General features: G+C 40.5%; 1 protein-coding gene across 2 annotated transcripts in view; it reads left to right on the plus strand.

The window, feature by feature from the left end:
• Positions 1-1,997: 1,997 nt before the first annotated feature.
• pappaa (pregnancy-associated plasma protein A, pappalysin 1a) overlaps positions 1,998-20,432 on the plus strand; it is a 52,374-nt gene continuing 33,939 nt past the window's right edge. For both annotated transcript variants that reach the window (XM_072453124.1, XM_072453125.1), the window contains exons 1-6: positions 1,998-2,888; positions 11,780-12,884; positions 16,981-17,126; positions 17,260-17,553; positions 18,395-18,587; positions 18,673-18,794. In XM_072453124.1, coding sequence (XP_072309225.1) covers positions 2,495-2,888; positions 11,780-12,884; positions 16,981-17,126; positions 17,260-17,553; positions 18,395-18,587; positions 18,673-18,794 — 2,254 coding nt within the window. In that variant the 5' untranslated portion in view covers positions 1,998-2,494. The remainder of the gene's footprint in view (positions 2,889-11,779; positions 12,885-16,980; positions 17,127-17,259; positions 17,554-18,394; positions 18,588-18,672; positions 18,795-20,432) is intronic.

Consider the following 20,432-nt stretch of genomic DNA (forward strand, 5'->3'; position numbering starts at 1 on the left):
GAAGGTTTGTTTTTTTCCTCCTTTGCGGCAAGTACATAGTGTGCTGACCTGAATGGGAGCCAAGTGTAAGACATGAGGTCATCGTCTCGGTGTTGGCAGTCAGGGCGCGTTTCCAGAGAGAAAGTGACAGCGTGGTCGCAGGTGAGATGAGCGAATACCATTGCAGGACTCGCCGTGCCCGTCTGATCCTCTGCTGCTTTGTTCCCACTTCTGCAGCAGAACATAGTCATTTCACACACAGACATTTTGGGTGTATGTTAGAAAGCATAGGTCACTTCAAAAGTTCATTTACAAAGTACTAATGCTCAGAAAGCTAATAGAAAAGGAAACAAGCTAAGTGCAAAATATCCTTACATATCTATTCTTGACTACTTGGCTGAAGTAGCAATAAGTGCCAGGAGAACTAGCACTTTTATCTATAAAATGTACTACATACATAGTTTTGTAGCACTTGTGAGATCAATGAGTATTACACATTTCTAGCACTTTGAATGTGTTTTAATTGTACTTTTCTTATGTAATTATTCCAAGTGCTTCAGTTTTTGTTAAGATTTATGTATACTATGTTTTCATCTTTTTCTTAAAAGAGTCATAAAGGTCAACTAGCTCTTGAAGGTGTGCCTACTTGTTTAAATTGAGCCGGCGAGCCCTTATCCCCACAAAGGGTTGTGATGTGTTGCTACTCAACCAGACCGCCTGACCTGGGACTGAATTAACAACTTGTAGCTCTCATATTTGCATCCTGGCTCATTCAGTACAAGCTCTAAACTCTCACTCTGTGTGAACCTCAGCTCAGCCCAACCTTCAAGGTCACCCCCGCCCCCCTTCTTTTCACATCCCACCCCTTCACCCTCCAGCTCGTGGCACAAAAGGAACTATGCAGCCCAAAGTCACAACAGCACACCAAGAACAAAGCAAATATTGAATGTTTGTCTCTCTTCCTCTTTATGGTAGGTGGCAACTTTCAGCTGTCTGTACACAGCAAACAGGTTAGGGGCTTGGAGCCGAGAGACACCCACAAATTCCAAACTCAAAGAAAAGCTATTCAAAGTGAGTAAGTGGTTATTGTGCATTCAAAAAAAAAAAAATGTCAAAAGTGATATTGACCAAAAGCGTTTTTATTGTTTTCCAAGCAGTGGTGGAATAATGTGTAAACACTATAATGCGTGAATCAACCTGAAACGAAGATTGAGACTAAAAATGTTGCAAGAAGAATCCATGCACAGGGTTGCAAATAACTAATAACACAAATTGTCAGATTTCAGTGAAGTTAAACGAGGACACGGCATGTTTTTCCTTTAATCAATACACTCGGGTTGAACTACATCTGAAAACGGCCATAATTGGAAGAATGACTTTGACTACTACGTCTCTGTAATTGCTCTAGCAGACAGCAGAAGACTATGACTGGCTCAAAAAATGTCTCCACAGTTTTAATCAAAGTAAAAACGGGAATGGAAGTCTTAAAACATATAGCCCACCTCATCTTTACATTACAACGTGTATATTTTTGTTTGTCTTGACTCAAAAATGATTTAACCATGAAGTGTTTCCCATAAGGATGGTGCTGAGTAGCTTCAAGTATGGGATTGTTTAAATTGTAGCCACTAGAGGGATACACAGCCGTCCAAACTCAGTAAACACCATCCTATCACTAGCCTATGTGTGCCATAGAGAGAATTACCGTCAGTGAGAGTTGCCTACCTGTGTGACTTCCCCCTTTGAAAAAACACTCTCATAGAGCCCCGGAACATTTGAAACATGAGTTGTTCTTAAAAGACTTAGAGAGGAAGAAGTGGCTCTGAAGCGGACGAGGACCTCTGCGACTCAGCTTCAGGCAATCACTGAGGACCGCGCTGCGTGTCCTCTGCCCATCTTCTTCCTCTACTTCATCGCAAATACTACTGCGTTTGAACTTTTTTGGTGCTAAAACGAACTTTGGATTCCCCCCCCCCCCCCCCCCCCCCCCCCCCCCAAACACTTTTGACCCAACCCGTCTGATTGTGAATAATAAATATGACAGCTCGTTTTATTTTTCCCTTTGAATGGATTATAATATGTGCCGTTTCTCACGCGCTTTTACGCATAGGATAAAGGAAACAACAAAAAGGTGTGACAAGAGCCTGGCGGACAACTGTGGATTTCTGCAAGTGAGTTCGAGCTTCCAGAAGGGATGAGGGGGGCATTGGCCGGACCCCCCTCTTGATTGATCACTTATTAGTCATCCTTTGAGCTAAATGGGACCCATAGAAAAGGCACCGTGGAAGACACACATGAATCAAATATTCTTGTGTCCCCTCAATGTTTCTAGAGTAGTTTTGCTCAAGAGAGGGGGTCGTGGCTTGATATGGTAAAGAGAAAAAACAGCATAGCTTTATGAGTTTATTTAGACACTTTGGAGCGTTTAACATTCTGACGCTGTAAAACTGAAGGAGGATTTCCCAAAGATTTTGACGCTTGTCTCTTTTATTTTTTTTATCTCATCCTTTGCAAAATGAAACTTTGGACTTTTACCTGGGTGTCTTGCCTGGTGATTCTCATCCTGTGCTTTGGCTCAGAGTGTGGAACAGTTAGGTTAAAAGGAAGATCCAAGAGGGAGCTGGTGCGCCTCAGGGAGGCAAAAGCCACCATCCCGGGCTCTTGTGCAACTCGCCTGCCCCGGGGCAAGCGCTCCGTGCCCGGGGTAGAGCGGAGGCTTGTGCGCCAGCGGCGACGCACCTCTCAGCCCGAGAACAACTCTCTGGAGCGCGGGGGGAAAGCGGTCTACTTCACCGGCAGAGGAGACCAGCTGCGCCTTAAACCCGGCGTGGAGATACCCAGAGGAAATTTTACTCTTGAGATGTGGATCAAGCCGGAGGGAGGTCAACGATCACCCACAGTTATAGCAGGTACATCTACAACTTCCAAATGTGTTGTTTAGCCAAGAACTGCTCATGTTTAAGTGAATGTTTCATGTGTAAGTCTTGTTGATCAGTGCAGTTTCAGCGAGTTGAAAATCAGTTCATCTATCGGACTAGACAATGATGTAATGCTTTAAACGCGGATAGGCTACGCACGGTGTAACCACATCCAATCTTATACACAAAGTTTGAAAATATTCTAATTTAAATGATTGGTCTTGTTTTCTTTTGCACTTTGATGTGGTAATAAACAGATGAACACCTCCATGGAGGAGGATAGGAGAGATAAAGCTACTGTACCGTTTGACCGACAGCTGATGTCACTGTGCGTAAAATGTAATTTCTGTGAGCCTTAGCTATTTTAAAACTATGATGTAATGGTTGAAACTTTGTGAGAGAGCACGTCACTTCAGGCACAAAACCCCGCTGGATCAGAGAGGGAGATCATTCTCGAAGCATATGTGGAGTGCCCCCTTTCTGAAGACACCTTTAGGAAATTCCCTTTTTGTTAACCTTGATTAAGGCACGCGTTTTGAATTTGGTAACCTAAATATATAGTGCAATTGCTTATTTAAATGCGTAAAATATCACTAATGTTTCTGAACTGATAACCTATTATAGATGATGATGATGATAATGATAATAATAATAATAATAATAATATGAATAATAATGATAATAATAATAATTGTTCGTCTGTGTGCCTATGTGTCCGGGTTAACCCTGTGACGAGCTGGCCCCTGTCCAGGGTGTATCCCGCCTAAGGCCCAAAGTCACTGGGATAGGCTGCAGTCACTCGCAACCTCTAACAGGAACAAGCGGTAGAAGATGATTGATTGATTGATTGATTGAATGAATGAATGAATAATAATAATAATAATAATAATAATGATAATAATAATAATAATAACAATAATAATACTAGGCTGCATTACATATAATATGATCGGAGATTTGTTTGGAGATTTTCAGCATTATACAATTTCTTGCACTGCTTTTAAGACATCCATCCTCTTTTCATTCAGCTAATAACGTTTTTAATTAAATGTTAAAGTGGAAAGGGTTGTGCTTTTTACATGAATACCTCCATTTGCCGACAGGGAGCGTTGCACACACAACTCATTGACTGCTAGATGTAGATGCAGCTTTTTGAACTGAGCTGAACTCTTTCTCAGTTCCCCTACACCGAAAATAATGATAGTTAAATGTTAAAAAAAAACAAAAACATATACCTAAACAAAAGACGATATTTTGTCCACTGTTTGGTTCTTTAGTATTAACACTGAAATAAATCCGTGATTAGCTGCCATATACATGAATTGAGTGATTCCCCCAGAGATGATGAACATTAAAAAACAAACAGCAACTAGCAAACTCCCCCCCCCTCCCTCCGATTCTTCCCACTCAGACTATTCTTTCCGTGTTTATTTACGCTGATGTTTGCTGTGGTTTTAAATCATATGAGTGACATGCCATCACACAATAGGCGTTGGAATCACAGGGCTGTTTGTGTTAATAATTCTTGAGTCAAATGTGTCAAATGGGAAAAGGATCACCTTCTGTCTCCCATGACCTGCTGAGACAACTAAATGCAGGCCTTTGCAGATATGTGGTGTGATAGTGCACAGACTTTGCTGTTGTCATCATTCAAAAAGTGCAAAAACAAATATATTATGTTAAGTATCTATTTTGGAAAGTTTGGATGCTCTATGTTGTTAATGGTTCACAGAAAACCTTAGTCTGCATAAGTTAGATTTTACATTCTGGTTTAGGTCGGAGTCATGCTTTTTTTGTTGTTGTAAAGAATTAGTGCAGATCAGACACAACTTTATAACCACTCACAATTAATGCCATTGATAACAGTATCTCTTCATTGGTGGCTTTGATGAGGCTCACATTTGTATTGCTACTGACCAGTGGTTCTCGAAGTTTTTGTAGTGGTTTACCCCCAAAGACTTGGGTTAGTTAGTTGGATGATCAGGTGCATACCCCTTGCTCTAGTGCTCTTGCAAAAAATGTAATAAGTTTGTACATTCTATATTGAAAGTAAACATGTTCTTCGCTAGACTGGGAAATCCAAATAACAAACATTCTTATCGAAAAGTTTGGGAATCGCTGTTATGGACGACTGGGTCAGAGCATCTTCAAAACAGCTGTTGTTGTGAGTATTCCTGTCGTTGAGGGTTCAATCCAACAGAATTTGAAATGTATAAAGAAACTGTCACTAAAACAAACCTGAGTCCTGAAGTCTGTGCAACGCTAAAGAAGACATTAGGTATCTAGTAATAAACTAAAGCAAAATTCATTCAAGTATCATTTTGTTCTTTATTAACAGTAATGTTGATCTTGAAACGAATTGGTTGTAGAAACGGTGTAACAGGCGAGATTAACCCCTGCCCAGAATAAACGCGAGTAGAGTTTGGCCTTGGCCAGAGCAAACCTGAGTATAAACTGTCCAGACTGAACCCCTCTGGGCCAGAATATACCCCTCTATGTCTTTTCAATTATGCCTGATAAAACCGGAGTATAAAATGGCCTGGGCCAAATTATACCCAGGTATAAGTACCTCACCCCTAGTTGAAGAGCTGTGGATAGGGAGATAAGAGGTAGGTGAAAACATAATTTTTCTGAGCACTTTTAAGTCTCAAATGCCGGACAATTGCACAAACATGCATGAAACTGTTAAAAAGCTCATAAAATACTATTTTTGAGTGCCTGATATGTTTTCAAATATCAGTGGAATTTTCCACTATTTCTGAAAGAAAATTATCACGGCGGTCACTGTACTTTGAATATCACTACATTTATTTGACTGATGTTAACACTTGTTTTACTCCTCCCAGTGTTTTATCACCCTCTTGTGACATTTATATTTATGTATGCATTTGTACTATTTTCTTGTAACAAGACAAATGGCTGATGTGAAGAGGTTTTTCCTTTGAACATGACATGACCCACTCTACTCTGTAGAAAGTGTAAATTCCTTCATACGAGTGGCTTTGCATTTGCTTAGGAACAGAAATGTCTATAGTAGATATATTCATGTAAGGTGAGAGTGTGTGAGCTCAACCAGTTAGTGCTAAATCTGGAAGAGCGTAGTGTATTAGATTAATTGAGCATGGCAGAATTATGACAGCTGTTTACACTAGGAACTGTTCAAGTATTTTAGCACACCTTTTAGCCTTGAGTGCACAAGCCGACAGATGGAGTTTTTTTTCCCCTTCAGTGTAGAGGAAAGCCCGAAAAAGTCATTCACCAAAGGACTGACCTTGATGCTGAACCCAGCCCTGAAGTCTTCTGAAATACCAAGTTAATTAATGCATGATGCTTTGTGTATCTAATTAGATGCAGGGAAGAATTATAGAGATGTCCGTGCAATCACCATTAGCCAGTTACTTATTGCAGCCTCAGGTATTCCCTAATCGATGTTAAACAAAGGTCCCTGATGTAGCACTTTAAGTCTGCTGAATAATTAGTCTAAAACAATCTTATGTAACTCAAAAGAAAAACTAGACATTTTGACAGCTAATAAAGCCCTGTCTCATTCATAAGCTTTGTTTCTTTTAATAGATGATGACCGCTACAGACTGGAAATGCCACTTAATCTGCACATCTGGAGTTGTGCCAGAGCATGGTCATCAAACCCGTCACTTTGACTGTTGAAACATTTTTAAACTTATGGACAAAATGTCCACTTGCTCGCTCTTGTTCCACCCATCAACAGGTGCTACCATGAAAAGGTGCATTTTTCACTTCACCCGTCAGTGGTCATAAATGCTTTGCTTGTATTTGCATACTGGTTTACAGTTTTACTAATCTAAGCAATAAAGTCTTAAAAGTGGCAACATAATATTCAGCTCTACCCCAGATCACCTGTGAGGTATTTGAAGGAGCTTTGAAATGTACAAAAAGTGCAGTGTATTACCACAGGTTCATGCACATGTACTTCTGACAAGCACAAAGCAAACAAATAGTTAGCATTCACAGATCCCCAAGAAGTGAAAACACATTACCATGCTAGACCTGACAAACGCAGTCCAAGTGAAACAGGAAAAAGGTCTTCTGGTGCCTCTACAAAAACATGATTTTAGCAGAAAACTAGCTGTTTCTGGCTACCCTTCTGGCAACGGACGTTTACATGAGCAACTTTAAATGCTCTCTGTGTTCACCCAAAGGCCATGTTGAGAGATTTCCATGGGGTCTCCCATATGAATGTAAACATGCACTTCTACCCAATTTCCAGGACTGTTATGAAAGATCACATTATAATCATTAAGCACATTTTCCCCTGCCAGTAAACAAATTACATCAGTTTATTATTGTTATGCGAAAATGGTACATGGTATGTCCCAATTAGCGTTATTGTGACCTTTGTCACATGTACTTGAAACTACAAAATTTGTACGAATTTACATTAGTAAAACAATAGTATAATATATTAAAATATACAAATGTGGACAAACATGATCTATACAAAATATAGAATCTGGAGCCCCAGATAAAGAGCTAGAGTCTCCAGTTTGCACTTAAATTAAATTATTTTTTGTAATGTTTTTTTCAGTAATACATATAATTGTTATTATCACACTGTAAATAGCCATCTGAAGAGTCGGCAATGTTTGTGTCTAACTTGGCTTCTGTAAATGTTGTAGAAGAGTAAAACCAACTGTAAGCAGACAAAAAGTACTCTCTCCGGTCATCGAGCTAATTGTTCAGAATTTAGTCAAACATGGAATAATACTGATAAAAAAACTCGAGCTTATGGTAGTACTGAATATGATTGTGATTGCAGGCCTTCGCAAAAAATAAGATATTAAAAACACTCAATATCATACTGTTTCCACGTTCTTTTTAAATTAGATATACCTTGCTTATGTGTAGTACAGGAACATCATTATTAGTAGGAATTTTTAAATTGCCCTAGCCCAAACAGACACATCTTCATATTTCAGTTAAATTGAAATGTTATTAATTTTTTTAACTCCTGAAATCACAACAGAGGGCGACAGTGAAAAACAGACTAAACAGTGTTTATAGGAAATCTGCAAATGTCCTTAGCTCCTCCTTCTCGGCAAGGAAAAACTACAAAACCCTTTGGAGAAAGTAGAAACCTCTGGGAGAACCACGGTGAAGAAGAGATCCTCCTCCCACATAGACTGTGGAGCTAGAATCACTCAGAAAACCACTCCTATGGATCTAGTTCCAGATTTTTGGCATATGCTGTAGAATTAGTCCTTCTTTTGGCTTAAAGCGTGAGGCGCTTCCTTTATTACCTGAACTCATTATCCAACAAACTGGATGAACTGGCGCTGCTGATGAGACGAAATAGAGACTTTTCTTCATCTCCTGTTTTGTGCTTCACGGAGATGTGGCTCAGCGAGTCGGTCCCAGCCACCCCAGGAGGGCTTCCAGCTGCTCCGGGCTGACCAACAGAGAGATCTCTTTGGGGGAAATCACAGGGCGGAGGACTCCAACGATGCCTGGTCTTCAGATGAGACTGATCTCCAAACATTCTGGCCGCTGCTTACATTCCAGCGGACCAGGTTCTGAGTGTGGACCTCTCCGGACTCCTTGTGTATTATCCTTTGTGGGTTTGGACATTACAGACTGGGTGGTTGTCAGAGCTACCACAGATAGTTTGAATGAGTTCATGGACACTGTGACGTCATACATTTGATTCTGTGAGGACAGCATTATACCAACACACACCAAAGTCACTTTCAATAACAACAAACCCTGGTTCAAACCAAAACTGATAAGGCAGCAGAAGAAGGCAGCGCACAGGGCTGGTGACAGAGAGTGCTACAAAGTTGCAAAATTTGGATTTAGCAGAGGTGTCGAGAGTTAGATCACAGTACAATACGCGTCTGAAGCAGCAGTTCTCCAACAACAACTCCGCCTCTGTGTGGAGTGGACTCCGGCTTCTCACCAACTTCAAGCCCAGAGCAGTGTGTGCGGCTGGAGAAGAATGTCTCAGACACTCGGTCTATCAGCACAGATCTCCACAGGGCTGTGTACATTCTCCTCTGCTCTTCTCCCTGTACACAACTGCTGCACCTCCACGACTCCGTAAAACTGATCAAGTTTGTGGACGACACCACCCTCATCGGAATCATCTCGGACGGGGATGAGATGAGTCTGCCCACAGGAAGGAGGTGATCCGGCTGGTGTCCTGGTGCAAGCGGTTACAACCTGGAGCTCAAGCCCCCCAGCCCCCCCTCACAATCACAGACTCCCCCATCACCACCGTAGACTCCTTCCGCACCGTAGACTCCTTCTGCTTCCTCGGCGCCACCATCACCCAGGACCTCAAGTGGGAGCCCATCATCAGCTCCCTCATCAAGAAGGCCCAGCAGAGGGTGTACTTCCTGCTGCAGCTGAGGAAAGCCAAGATGCCGGCGAAGTTTTAAACGGCCATCATCGAGTCCTTCGTCACCTCCTCCATCACCGTGTGGTACGTTGGAGCCACAGCCAGGGACAAACAGAGACTACAGCGCATTGTGCGCTCTGCCGAGAAGGTGATTGGCTGTGGACTTTAATCTCTGCAGGATCTGTACGTCTCCAGGGCTCTGGGACAAATAGGTCGGATCACAGCCGATCCTTCTCACCCTGGATATGGACTATTTGAGCCACTCCCCTCAGGCAGGAGGCCACTCCCCTCAGGCAGGAGGCCACGGTCCATCCAGACCAGAACCTCCCACCACAAGAACATTTTCTTTCCCTCTGCCGTTGGACTCATGAACACTTCTTAAACACCTGTCACTTTAACTATAATTTAATAAATCACTCACTGCCCTGTTCATTTTCTGCACCACATCTGTAAATTCAACTGTACATTTTGTGTACATAGTAAGCCTCTTTTTATTTTTATCCTATAGTAGATTTGTTTCTCTTTTTGATTTTATATAGGTTGTTTTATCATTGTTTTATGTTGCACTGAAGTTCCTATGTTTGTGAATTCTGTTCATTAGTAATGGCAATAAACCTTTTCTGATTCGGATTCGGATTCTGAGGATGGTTAATCTAGCAAGACAGTTCCTCTAGAGTAGGGAGCGTTCCTCCAGGCAGTTGAAGAGCATCCGGATCTACAGGTCAGCATAGTTAGTGTCTGAAACAGTAAAAGAAAAAAACATGTTAACAGCAATGAACAGACTATAGAGGTGAACAAAAATATTAAATAATGTTGATAGGAAAAGTAGAAGGAAGCAGCAGATAGTGCGCAAGCATAGTTGGTCCTATAGGGCAGTGTAGCTGGGAAAATGTATGTTTTTATTTCTGTTCCATAACACAGGAGCTTGGTAGCTAAACACTCTAGCGCTACTGTGCTTTAAAGGTCCCATATCATGCAAAATCAAGTACCTCATATATGTGCCCAAAGTTTTTCTTTTATGGATTCCTGCAGTCTTTAGCTAGAGAACAGTCTCTCTCCTTCTCCTCGGATGAGCAGACAAACGGGGGCTACCCGTGAGTTACGCAGCACGCTGTTTCATCCGATCCTCCAGGAAGCACTCTGTACCTGTAATGACTGCATGTTTGAAGGACTGTGGAACATAACCACTTTTTAACGAGGCATTTCAGAATCAAAATCAGAAAGGGTTTATTTGTAATTGTCAATTAACAGAATTCACAAACATAGGAACTTGTTTTGGGCAGTGTCTTAAGGTGGCCGGAGTGACACATTCTGGTCCAGCAGCTTTTCGAGGGTTGGATTTCCGAAATAGTCTGTTTACATCCTGTTCCTGACCTGTGAGAGTGGCGGTGGAGGTGGGGGGACCCGTGTTGGGTTGGCAGAGGTGGCCACAGGGGGGGAGAGGGTGTCAAATCTGCAGTAGAAGGTATAGAGTTGCTGGGCCAGTTTTCGGTCGTCTGCAGAAGGGGGGTTGTTGTTTGCGAACTACTGTTTCAGACGCGTATTGTACTGAGATCTAGCTCTCGACACCTACCTGCTAAATCCATACTTTGCATCTTTGTAGCGCTCTCTATCTGCTGCCTCAACTGCCTCAGTTTTGGTGTGAACCAGGGTTTGTCATTGTTGGCTCTGGGACATGCAGGTTGGATCACAGTCTACCCTTCTCACCCTGGACATGGACTATTTGAGCCACTCCCCTCAAGCAGAAGGCCACTCCCCTCAGGCAGGAGGCTACGGCCCATCCAGACCAGAACCTCCCGCCATAAGAACAGTTTCTTTCCCTCTGCTGCTGGACTCATGAACACTTCCTAAACACTGTCACTTTAACCATAATTGAACCACTCACTGCACTGTTCACTTTCTGCACTACATATGTAAATTCAACTGTAGATTTGTGCACATAGTAAGCCTATTTTTAATTTTTATTCTTATTTTTTATCTTATAGCTTATTGTTACTTTTATCCCATAGCAGATTTAAATTGTTTCTCTTTTTGACTTATTCATTGTTCATTGTTTTATGTTGCACCAAATCACCAAGACAAGTTCCTATGTTTGTGAATTCTGTTCATTGACAATTGCAATAAAGCCTTTTTGATTCTGATTCTGATTGATAAAATTAGATTACTGCCACACCGCCACCTTGGCCTGGGCCCCTAGTGGTCTTAAAGTTAAAATGACTGGGTGCGGTGGACTCATTTTGTCTTACATAATCATCTTGTTGAAGCAAAGTTTCAGTTAGAGCTAAAAGATCCATGTCATAATCACAAATGAATTAATTGACTAAAAGCGATTTGGAGGGAATTGACCTTTTTTCCCTGGTATCAAAATATAGCTTTAAATGTTAATATCTTGATAACATTTAGTTTTATTTGATATAATATGTATTCAAGTCTTAAATTATCTTGATTTATACAGTTACACATTTGTTTTTCCTTTACCAATAATTTCCATTGTATTGTTTCGTTTCAGGCCTCTACGACAAATGCTTCTATGCTTCCAGTGACCGGGGATGGCTGCTCGGTATTCAGGCAATCAGTGAATATGGAAATCGAGACCCACGGTTCTTCTTTTCCCTCAAAACTGACCGTGCACACAAAGTGACCTCCATTCACTCCAACGTTCGTTATGTGCCAAACCAATGGGCCCATGTGGCAGTCACATATGATGGCATCTACATGAAACTTTTTGTTAATGGCGCCCAGGTAGGCATCAGTCGGGAGCAGTCGGGAGATGTCTTTAGCCATTTGACCAAAAAGTGCAAAGTACTGATGATTGGAGGTAATGCCCTAAATCACAATTACAGAGGGGCAGTAGAAAGACTGGGTCTTTGGAGGCATGTCAGAGGACAAAGGCAGATTATCAGAGACATGCATGGCCATGAAGATCCCTTAGATCTACCTCATCTTGTCATCCGTGAAACCTTTGAACACCCAGGACGAAAGTGGCTCACTGTAAAAGATGGGAGTTTTCCACAACCTGAGAAAGGAGGTTTTGGGCGAGTAGGTGGTCTTGAAGGGGGCGAAGTTACCAATGGCGAAAACTTATTAGATATAACACTTGAGCCTCCCCTTTGTGGTCAGACTGTTTGTGATAATGTGGAGGTCATTAAAAACTTTAACCAGCTTTGGACCTTCAGACGTCCCAAACAAGTCCGCTATCGAGTGATAAATATTTGGGATGATGCAGGAAGACGACCAACAGTAACAGACCATCAGATTAGCCTGCAGCATCAACAGCTCAATGATGCCTTCAGCCCCTACAACATCACCTGGGAACTCAGCATCCATAACGTGACCAACTCCTCTCTTCGAAACCGCTTGATCCTGGCAAACTGTGACATTAGTAAAGTTGGTAATGATGTGTGTGACCCTGAATGTAATCATCCTCTGACGGGCTATGACGCAGGGGACTGCACATCGGGATACCGAGGCAGATGTCCTGAACACAAACAGGGCAACGATATTTGTGAGCCGGAGTGTAACTGGGAAAACTTCAACTATGACAATGGCGACTGCTGTAACCCCGCTGTGACTGATGTGACAAAGACCTGCTTCAACCGCTCATCTCCGCACAAGTAAGACCACTTTTCTCTCTTGCACTGACAGAAATAATTGTCTTTAGCTGTACTATCAAACAGAATTAACCTACTATTACTTTCTTTGCTTCGTTTATTGCTCAACTAAAATATTTGGGTAACTCAACCCTACACGATAGCCTCACAGGGTCGTAAAATCAAACTATCAACTTTCCATGCATACATTCCTGAAAAGACAATCTTGATGTCTAGCCCTTCCTGATAATTTTGGTTGTGTAATTCAACTCTTGCCTTGTGTGGCCAAGGAAGTGCTCTTGGGACAGGACGTTCAATCTATCCCTGGCCTGGTTTAGTCAAGCAGGACAAATTACATGAAACCTTTTCAAAAACTAGACTATTCATGTGACATTTGTTTGTCAGCTGCATGTGCTTCTCAAACAGCCTTGACCAGAGAGCAAGCATTAAAAACAGATCCAGCAGAATTTATATATAAATTCATTATAAATGGACTTAATTCCACACTCCGACTATACGCAAGGAAGGAAGGGTAGTTTTTGGTCTCAACCTTAAATGAAATGATTTCTACTTTCCGAGAACGTTACACACTGCAAAACTGCTGCTGCTGTAGATGCGCTATGTCAAACTCACTGGAATACTGCACAGAAGAACACTAGACCCAGTGATGAGGAAAAGAAAAAAATGCTATTGTAAAATTCTTCGAAATACAGATTTTGACAACCCTTCAGTGGAAAGAAAATTGACCCATGGAAACTCCGCTCTGAGGCATTTTTGTGAGCAGTACAGGGGGTCTTTACTGCAGCGGGAATGAGTAGAAAACTTGACTGCCCACAATAATTTGCAAAACATGGAAAAATGAGCAACGTGAAGCCTTAAGGCTTAAATTGAGAAGACTGTGTTCACTGTGTCACAGTAATACACTTGATTGACGCAAGTAATTGTTGTGAAGGGTAATAATAATGATAAAGTGTCTAATTAATGACAAGACACAAGCAAGATAATGTTTTCCCATTTACCATAGTATCAAATGTTTTTAAAGGGGTAAATTTAAATCACAATGTCATTCTTTTATTAAAATAAATGTTATATCATGATTACAATAATGTCATGTATTTGCTGATTTCACAGAAACACCAGCAGATCCAAAGGCAATGGAAATATGAGATTTTACAGTGTAAAAAAATAATTTACTGGTAGTCTTCCAAAGTGGTTGCTTATTTAGCTTTTGTTAAGGCATTCCTGTTGAGACGAGTGCAGAACAGCATTGGAAACATTTTGGCATTCCTCTTAATTAAGGAATACTGGCTGGCAATGTAGTGAAAGGAACGACGACTGTGAGGTCCTGCATTTATTTTTGCAGTTTGTGCCTGTTACCACTTACCACATGTCTCAGAAATCTGGCTCATCGCGCTACAAAACTCTCTCTTCTGAAAATACTACTGAAAATAACTCTCATTTCTTTCTCCACATTTTGCTGAGGGGAATATATATATTCTATATAGACTAAGAGTTTGATGCTTCTTCCGGTTATGGTAGAATAAGAAGCTCCCTGCCTGTTTCAATTCCAAGCACCTGGAATCTTCTAATCTGGCCACTGAAGTTAGTCTGGAACCATTTCATGCATATTCCATCTAGATTGATTGTGGTGAAGATAACCTTTCTTTTGTAAAGGTGTCAGCCTTTAAATCCAATTAACAATAACTAAGTAAACGGAAGGTGGGCCTGACAAAGACATCCTATGTCGATGCCTGGCTGGAACAGGTTATTGTTTTGAGTACCTTTTACTCCCTCACCTTACCATACTGCCTCTCCTCTGGGCTGGGAGTGTTTTACAGTTGGTCGTCTAAAACTTAAGCCCCCGTACCATAAAACATTATGGAGTGCTTGGGCGTAAATACCAGGACTTCCTCTTTTAAGTGGTAGCACCCGTAATAAATGCACCCGTTATCGAGGTTTCACCTGAGGTCAACATCATAAAATAGAGAGAAGTGGCTCAGACAATAACAGCAACTGCCAGGATGTGTAAAATGTCTCTATAAGAAGCATGACAACACAGGGTGGTGAGTTTTGAGTCAAGAGTCTTTTATGGGAGCGAAAAATGCATGTATAAGTCAATCAAAAAGGAGGGCGCTAGTACAGTACTAAAGTGTGAGATCATCACTACAATGCAGTGCAGTCCTGCAGGCTTCCAGTGTGCTGCTCCAGAGATGTGTGTACAGAGCACACTTTCAACCAAACTTTCAATGAGTTCTATGCAGCATGGTGGATTTTCTTAAAATCAGCTTAATATGTATATCTTAAATTGGAATATTTACAAGGCCACATAACTTTGCAGCAGATGCTTGGACCATAGTGATACTTGGCTTTATTTAGTGAAGCTTAAACCTACATTTATCTTCCTTTCCCTCTATTTGCTCTCCTTTGTCATTCTTGTTTTAAGGATTTTCCCAGAACATGTCTGAATATTTGAATGGTTAAATGCATGGAAAATCCTGTTCTTCCCAAGTGGCTCATCCCAGATGACAAAATGAATGATGAGAAGTAAAAGAAGAAACCAGGACTGTAGAATGGAGACATAGATATAAGAATTGTAAGATGGAGCTGTTTTTTGTTGTAAAATATGACTAAACTGAAAGCTGTGGATCACTTCCCCATCAGAAAAATATCGTCGTATGATAAACAATACATTAATTGAGCAGAATTACAAAACTTAAACTGTACTTCTCTATTTCAATTTTGAGCAAACCCAAAACATTACAATAAACAAAAATGTGGGTAGATGTCAGTATCATCTGGCGCTGACTAAGTCTTTTTGCATAACTTGGCCTTGTGTACCTTGTGTAGTAAGTCTCTGAACAAATATTTTCAGTGAAAATAATGAAATTCCTAAAATCCTTTAAAAATCTTTGTTATATCATATACTCCAGTCTTTCTTCGGAACCAATGCCTTAGTGAGTTCGCCCAGTTGATTTTACAGAGACTTGACAAGAAAGTCTTTATTCAAAACGGCTGTTTTAAAGGAATTTTGCATCTTAACCAAGCCACCCTTTTATCCAGCCGGACTGTTATGAAACATTCCATGTGGCTGCATGTGAAAAGTACATTGGTGGTAACTGTAGAAGGCTTGTCACAGGAAGACATTTTTTACTCTGGTATTATTTCAAAATTCTGCCAAACATCAGTGTTACAGTCATTTGAAGAACCTTCTTTAGGCTACATTAAATGCACATATGATCGAGCATTTTATTTTTTTTCCAGGAGTTGATCTGTTTTGTTCATTGACAATGTAAAGAAAATGTATTCTTAATAGTTAGGAAATGTTTTAAGAGTTCATCTTCAGAAAACACATCACACAGAACAATGCTGCATTTGAGTATTTTTTCACTTTATACCCTTGACCCTTTGTGCAACCACTGCTAATGCCTTTGGCTAAATTGGGAGCAATTTACAATGTATTTTTTTACTCACCTGTGTTCAGATTATTTTGGTACAGTACATAGCAAATGTAAGAACAAAATAGGTGTGCAAGTGGGTCATTGAAAGTAGGTCAAAACTAAATCTGATTTGATTAGTTACTGTAGGACTGGTATGTTATTTTGTCGGTGATGTATCTGCTATTGAATGCAATAGATTATTGATTTGGTCTAGAGGATGACTGAGCTTGTGAAGCTTGTTTACCAGGACCACCAATCAGGCTCAGAGAGAGCTCTGTGTTTATTGTTTTCATAAAATTAATGGCAGCTTCACTGCTGGGAAGACATCTGATTGTGTGAATGATTGCAGTCTTTAGTCCTACTGGTTGTGTTCCAAGGGCTTGAGACAAATAATTTATTATAGGCTGGTTAAGTAACTTTGCACAAGTAAAACATCTGCCTCAAGACATGGGTCACAAATACTGTGCGTCAATTAAGTCAAAAAAATCTTATGGGTCATCGAAAGAATCTTAAAAGCACCATATGAAAAGGCAAGTGTATACTTGGTTCTTCATCCCTGCACACACATTTGTTTTGTTGGGCCCACCACAAATTTAAAACGGCACAAAAATCAATCCATATCGGCCAAAGACACTAAAGTTGTATGCTGTTGTCACATTATTTTGTCCTTCATTTTCTTGCAGAGCCTATTTGGATGTAAAGGAGCTGAAAGAGATCTTGCAATTGGATGGCTCAACTCACCTGAATGTCTTCTTTGTCAATTCTTCTGATGAAGATCTGGCTGGCGTTGGTACTTGGCCTTGGGACAAAGAAGCCCTCACACATTTAGGTGGGAGAAAAACGAGCACATCTGTGATTCTAGTTATTGTTCGTCTCAGAGTAGTAACATATCTTACTGACTTCGCATTTTAGTTGGAAGAAGTTATGTTGAACACCAATGCATTGTTTCTTATTATTTCAAGGTGGCATTGTGTTGAACCCATCTTTCTATGGAACCTTTGGTCACACTGATACCATGGTCCATGAAGTCGGCCACAGCCTGGGACTCTATCATGTTTTTCGAGGCATATCTGAAATTGAGTCTTGCAATGATGCTTGTCTGGAGACTGAGCCTTCAATGGAAACTGGAGACCTGTGTGCTGACACCAATCCCACCCCCAAATTCAAAGGCTGCCACGATCCTGTACCTGCAAACGAGACCTGTGGGTCTCGGCAATTTAAAGACACACCATTCAACAACTACATGAGCTATGCTGGTAAGGTCAAGAATTTTTCCATTCCTACAATTATGTATTGTCTTTTGAATACAAATCAAGGCAAGCAGTGATTGACCAATAAAATATAAAATGTCCCTGTGTCACAACTATATTTAAATTGTTCTGAAATATATCCAAATAAGCCTGTTTTCCCCCATCACTTCTGCTGCTGAAGCTTGGCTGGATGTCTTTTAGTGGCCACTACAGGCCGCAGAGCAATACTGCGGAAGCTTGGTTCTTCTTCTCCGGCCCCTTTTTATTCTTTGATCGTGTTCAGAGGCCCATTCACGCTCCGCTCTCTGATATGAGCTCTTACAACTTGTGATGACAACAGCTTGTTTTAGAGCTCTGCACATGCACACTGAGCCTATGTGGGAATCTTGGCTATTTGCAGGTTCTGCCTAACTGTGCATGTGCAGAGAAGAAGAAGCAATATCAGCACTAAATTTCAACAAGTGACTTAAAAACTATCTTTTAGAGACAATTCTTTGTTTGTAGCATAGGCTCTGTTCACATTTCTGATATTTACACGTCAGTTAGAAATACAGGCAGTATTTTAATAACATAGAGCATTAGTTTGTGTAATCAATTGATCGGTGAAGTGAGACTATTCAATGCATCCAGCAATTTACACAGGTAAGATATTTTAGCTCAGTAAAAGCTCCTCTTCATGTGGGAGACCGGGGTTTGTTATCCACAAATATTGATACACCCGAAGTCTGCTTGCCCATCCACAAAAGTCACTGCACGCTACTAGTGAAAAGTAAAACTCAACAACTGTTTTGTGTGTGTTGTAAAAGTATGCTTGATAAAAAAATGAATGCATGTTTTTTCTCTATAGATGATTCCTGCACAGACTCATTCACACTGAACCAAGTTGCCAGGATGCACTGCTACCTGGACCTCATCTACCAGACCTGGCAGACCACTTCTAAACCCCCTCTTGTGCCAATGCCACCACAAGTTGTTGAGCAGAATCACAATTCAGTTACACTGGAATGGTTCCCACCCATTTCTGGACACGTTTACAACAGGTGAACGAGCTTATCTCCTATCTAAATTGAGATGAGTAAAGCCTGTTTCTAAGTTTGTTGCTGTGTCTTACTGTTGGTTTCCTAGAGAATTGGGATCAGTGTGTGATAAATGCACTGAAGGGGGGATTCTGCTGCAATATGCCTCCAACTCGTCCTCACCACGGCCCTGTGACCCGTCTGGACACTGGTCTCCCCGAGAAGCTGAAGGTACTTCTATATTAAAGATCCTGTACCTAATTTTTACTCTCTTAAAAACTTGAAAAAACAGGATGACAAGGTCATCGTTGTAAATGAGAATCTGTTCTCAAGCGACCTACCGTGATAAATAAAGGTTAAATAACTAAATAAAACTAAAAAACAGACCTACTTAATTTTATTTGCATCATTCCACATGTATTGTTCATTGTTAATATATTCCTGATGTAGCTCATTCATCCACCAACCCAAAGGTCGTTGTGTCCTTAGGCAAGACACTTAACCCACATTACCTAGTGTGAAAGTGCTATGTGCGTGAATGATAAGTGGCGGTCGGAGCTGATCCGCTTCCATCAGTCTGCCCAGGACAGCTGTGGCTACAATAGTAGCTTACAAGTATGGAATGGAAGAATAATGACATCAGTGTAGCTCTGAGAGGCTTTAACAAGCCTGTAAAGTGCATTACAAGTATAAGGCATATATTAATATCATTGTTATATTATTATCATTATTTTGGATTTATTGACAGGAATGAGTTTTCAAGCTCTGTTCACAACTCTCAGAGGGCAGACCGAGTTTGCTAGCAAACATTAGCATGCTAACAGCAAAAATGCTCTCGACCGCGCACTGAAAATCAATTTTTCATCTGAATAAATCTTTCTACAATATCTGTAGTAGGGCAACAGGTTTTACTATATTATGTGAACAAATCTGGTATAGACCTTTTAACATTGTGATTGCAAAGTGAGATTTAAAATTTGTGTTTAAAGACAGCATGTTTTATTTAGCAAATAGCTTAAAAGTCAAGTCTGCTTTGTTGTTGTTAAAGTGAAATGGTCATATTGTAGTCTAAATCCTCAATAATCTAATGCAATATCAAAATAAAATATTGATGGGTGGTTATGCAGTTTCCATTTTAATAATAGCTTTGGTTTGGTGCTTGGGCCCAGTTGCATGGTAAACATTACTACAGCTTTCATATGTGAATGAGGACAAGTCTGGGCATGTCTGACTCCTTTCCCGGGTCCACAGAGTCACAACTGTTGCCTCATCTTGAGTCATTCTCTCAGTTTACATTGTTTCATTTGGACTGTTTATGTGTCCAATTATCAAACTATTAATTCTGACAAAAATGTAATAGTTTATGTCTTAAGCTAAACTCTCTATGTTAAAATATAGTTGTTTATTATTTACATAACATAAACAGGCATTTTTATATTATATTTTAATAGATAACACAAGATTTGCTAAAGAAGATTGTATGTCAGATGTCTTCAGTTGAATCAAAATGTCTGTGTGTTTTTATATTTGTAATTTTTGCATAGCAGGACATAGCAAATGTCGAACACATTCTATATAAAAAGCTTGTATAGAGTGGGTGAAATAATGAACGTAAAAATATATGGATTTCAATGGCTATAAATTCTTGCATAAAACTGCCAATTTAGGTCCACTCACAGTTGAGTGATGCACCTGTATGTTGGTCTCATTTGATGTATAAGGCAGTAAATCTAAATGCCCAAATCAAATAATTCACAATGTACTACAGTAAAACAAAACGGTGTCAAACAATTTCCACATGGCCAACTTTCTTCAGCTATGCACTTATGACTTTCATAATTGACCTGTTTATGTGGCAGTGAGTTAAAA

Source organism: Eucyclogobius newberryi, unplaced genomic scaffold, assembly GCF_026437365.1.
Source record: "Eucyclogobius newberryi isolate DKJ021-1_F unplaced genomic scaffold, fEucNew1.0.hap1 SCAF_2, whole genome shotgun sequence".
Classification (NCBI taxonomy): domain Eukaryota; kingdom Metazoa; phylum Chordata; class Actinopteri; order Gobiiformes; family Gobiidae; genus Eucyclogobius; species Eucyclogobius newberryi.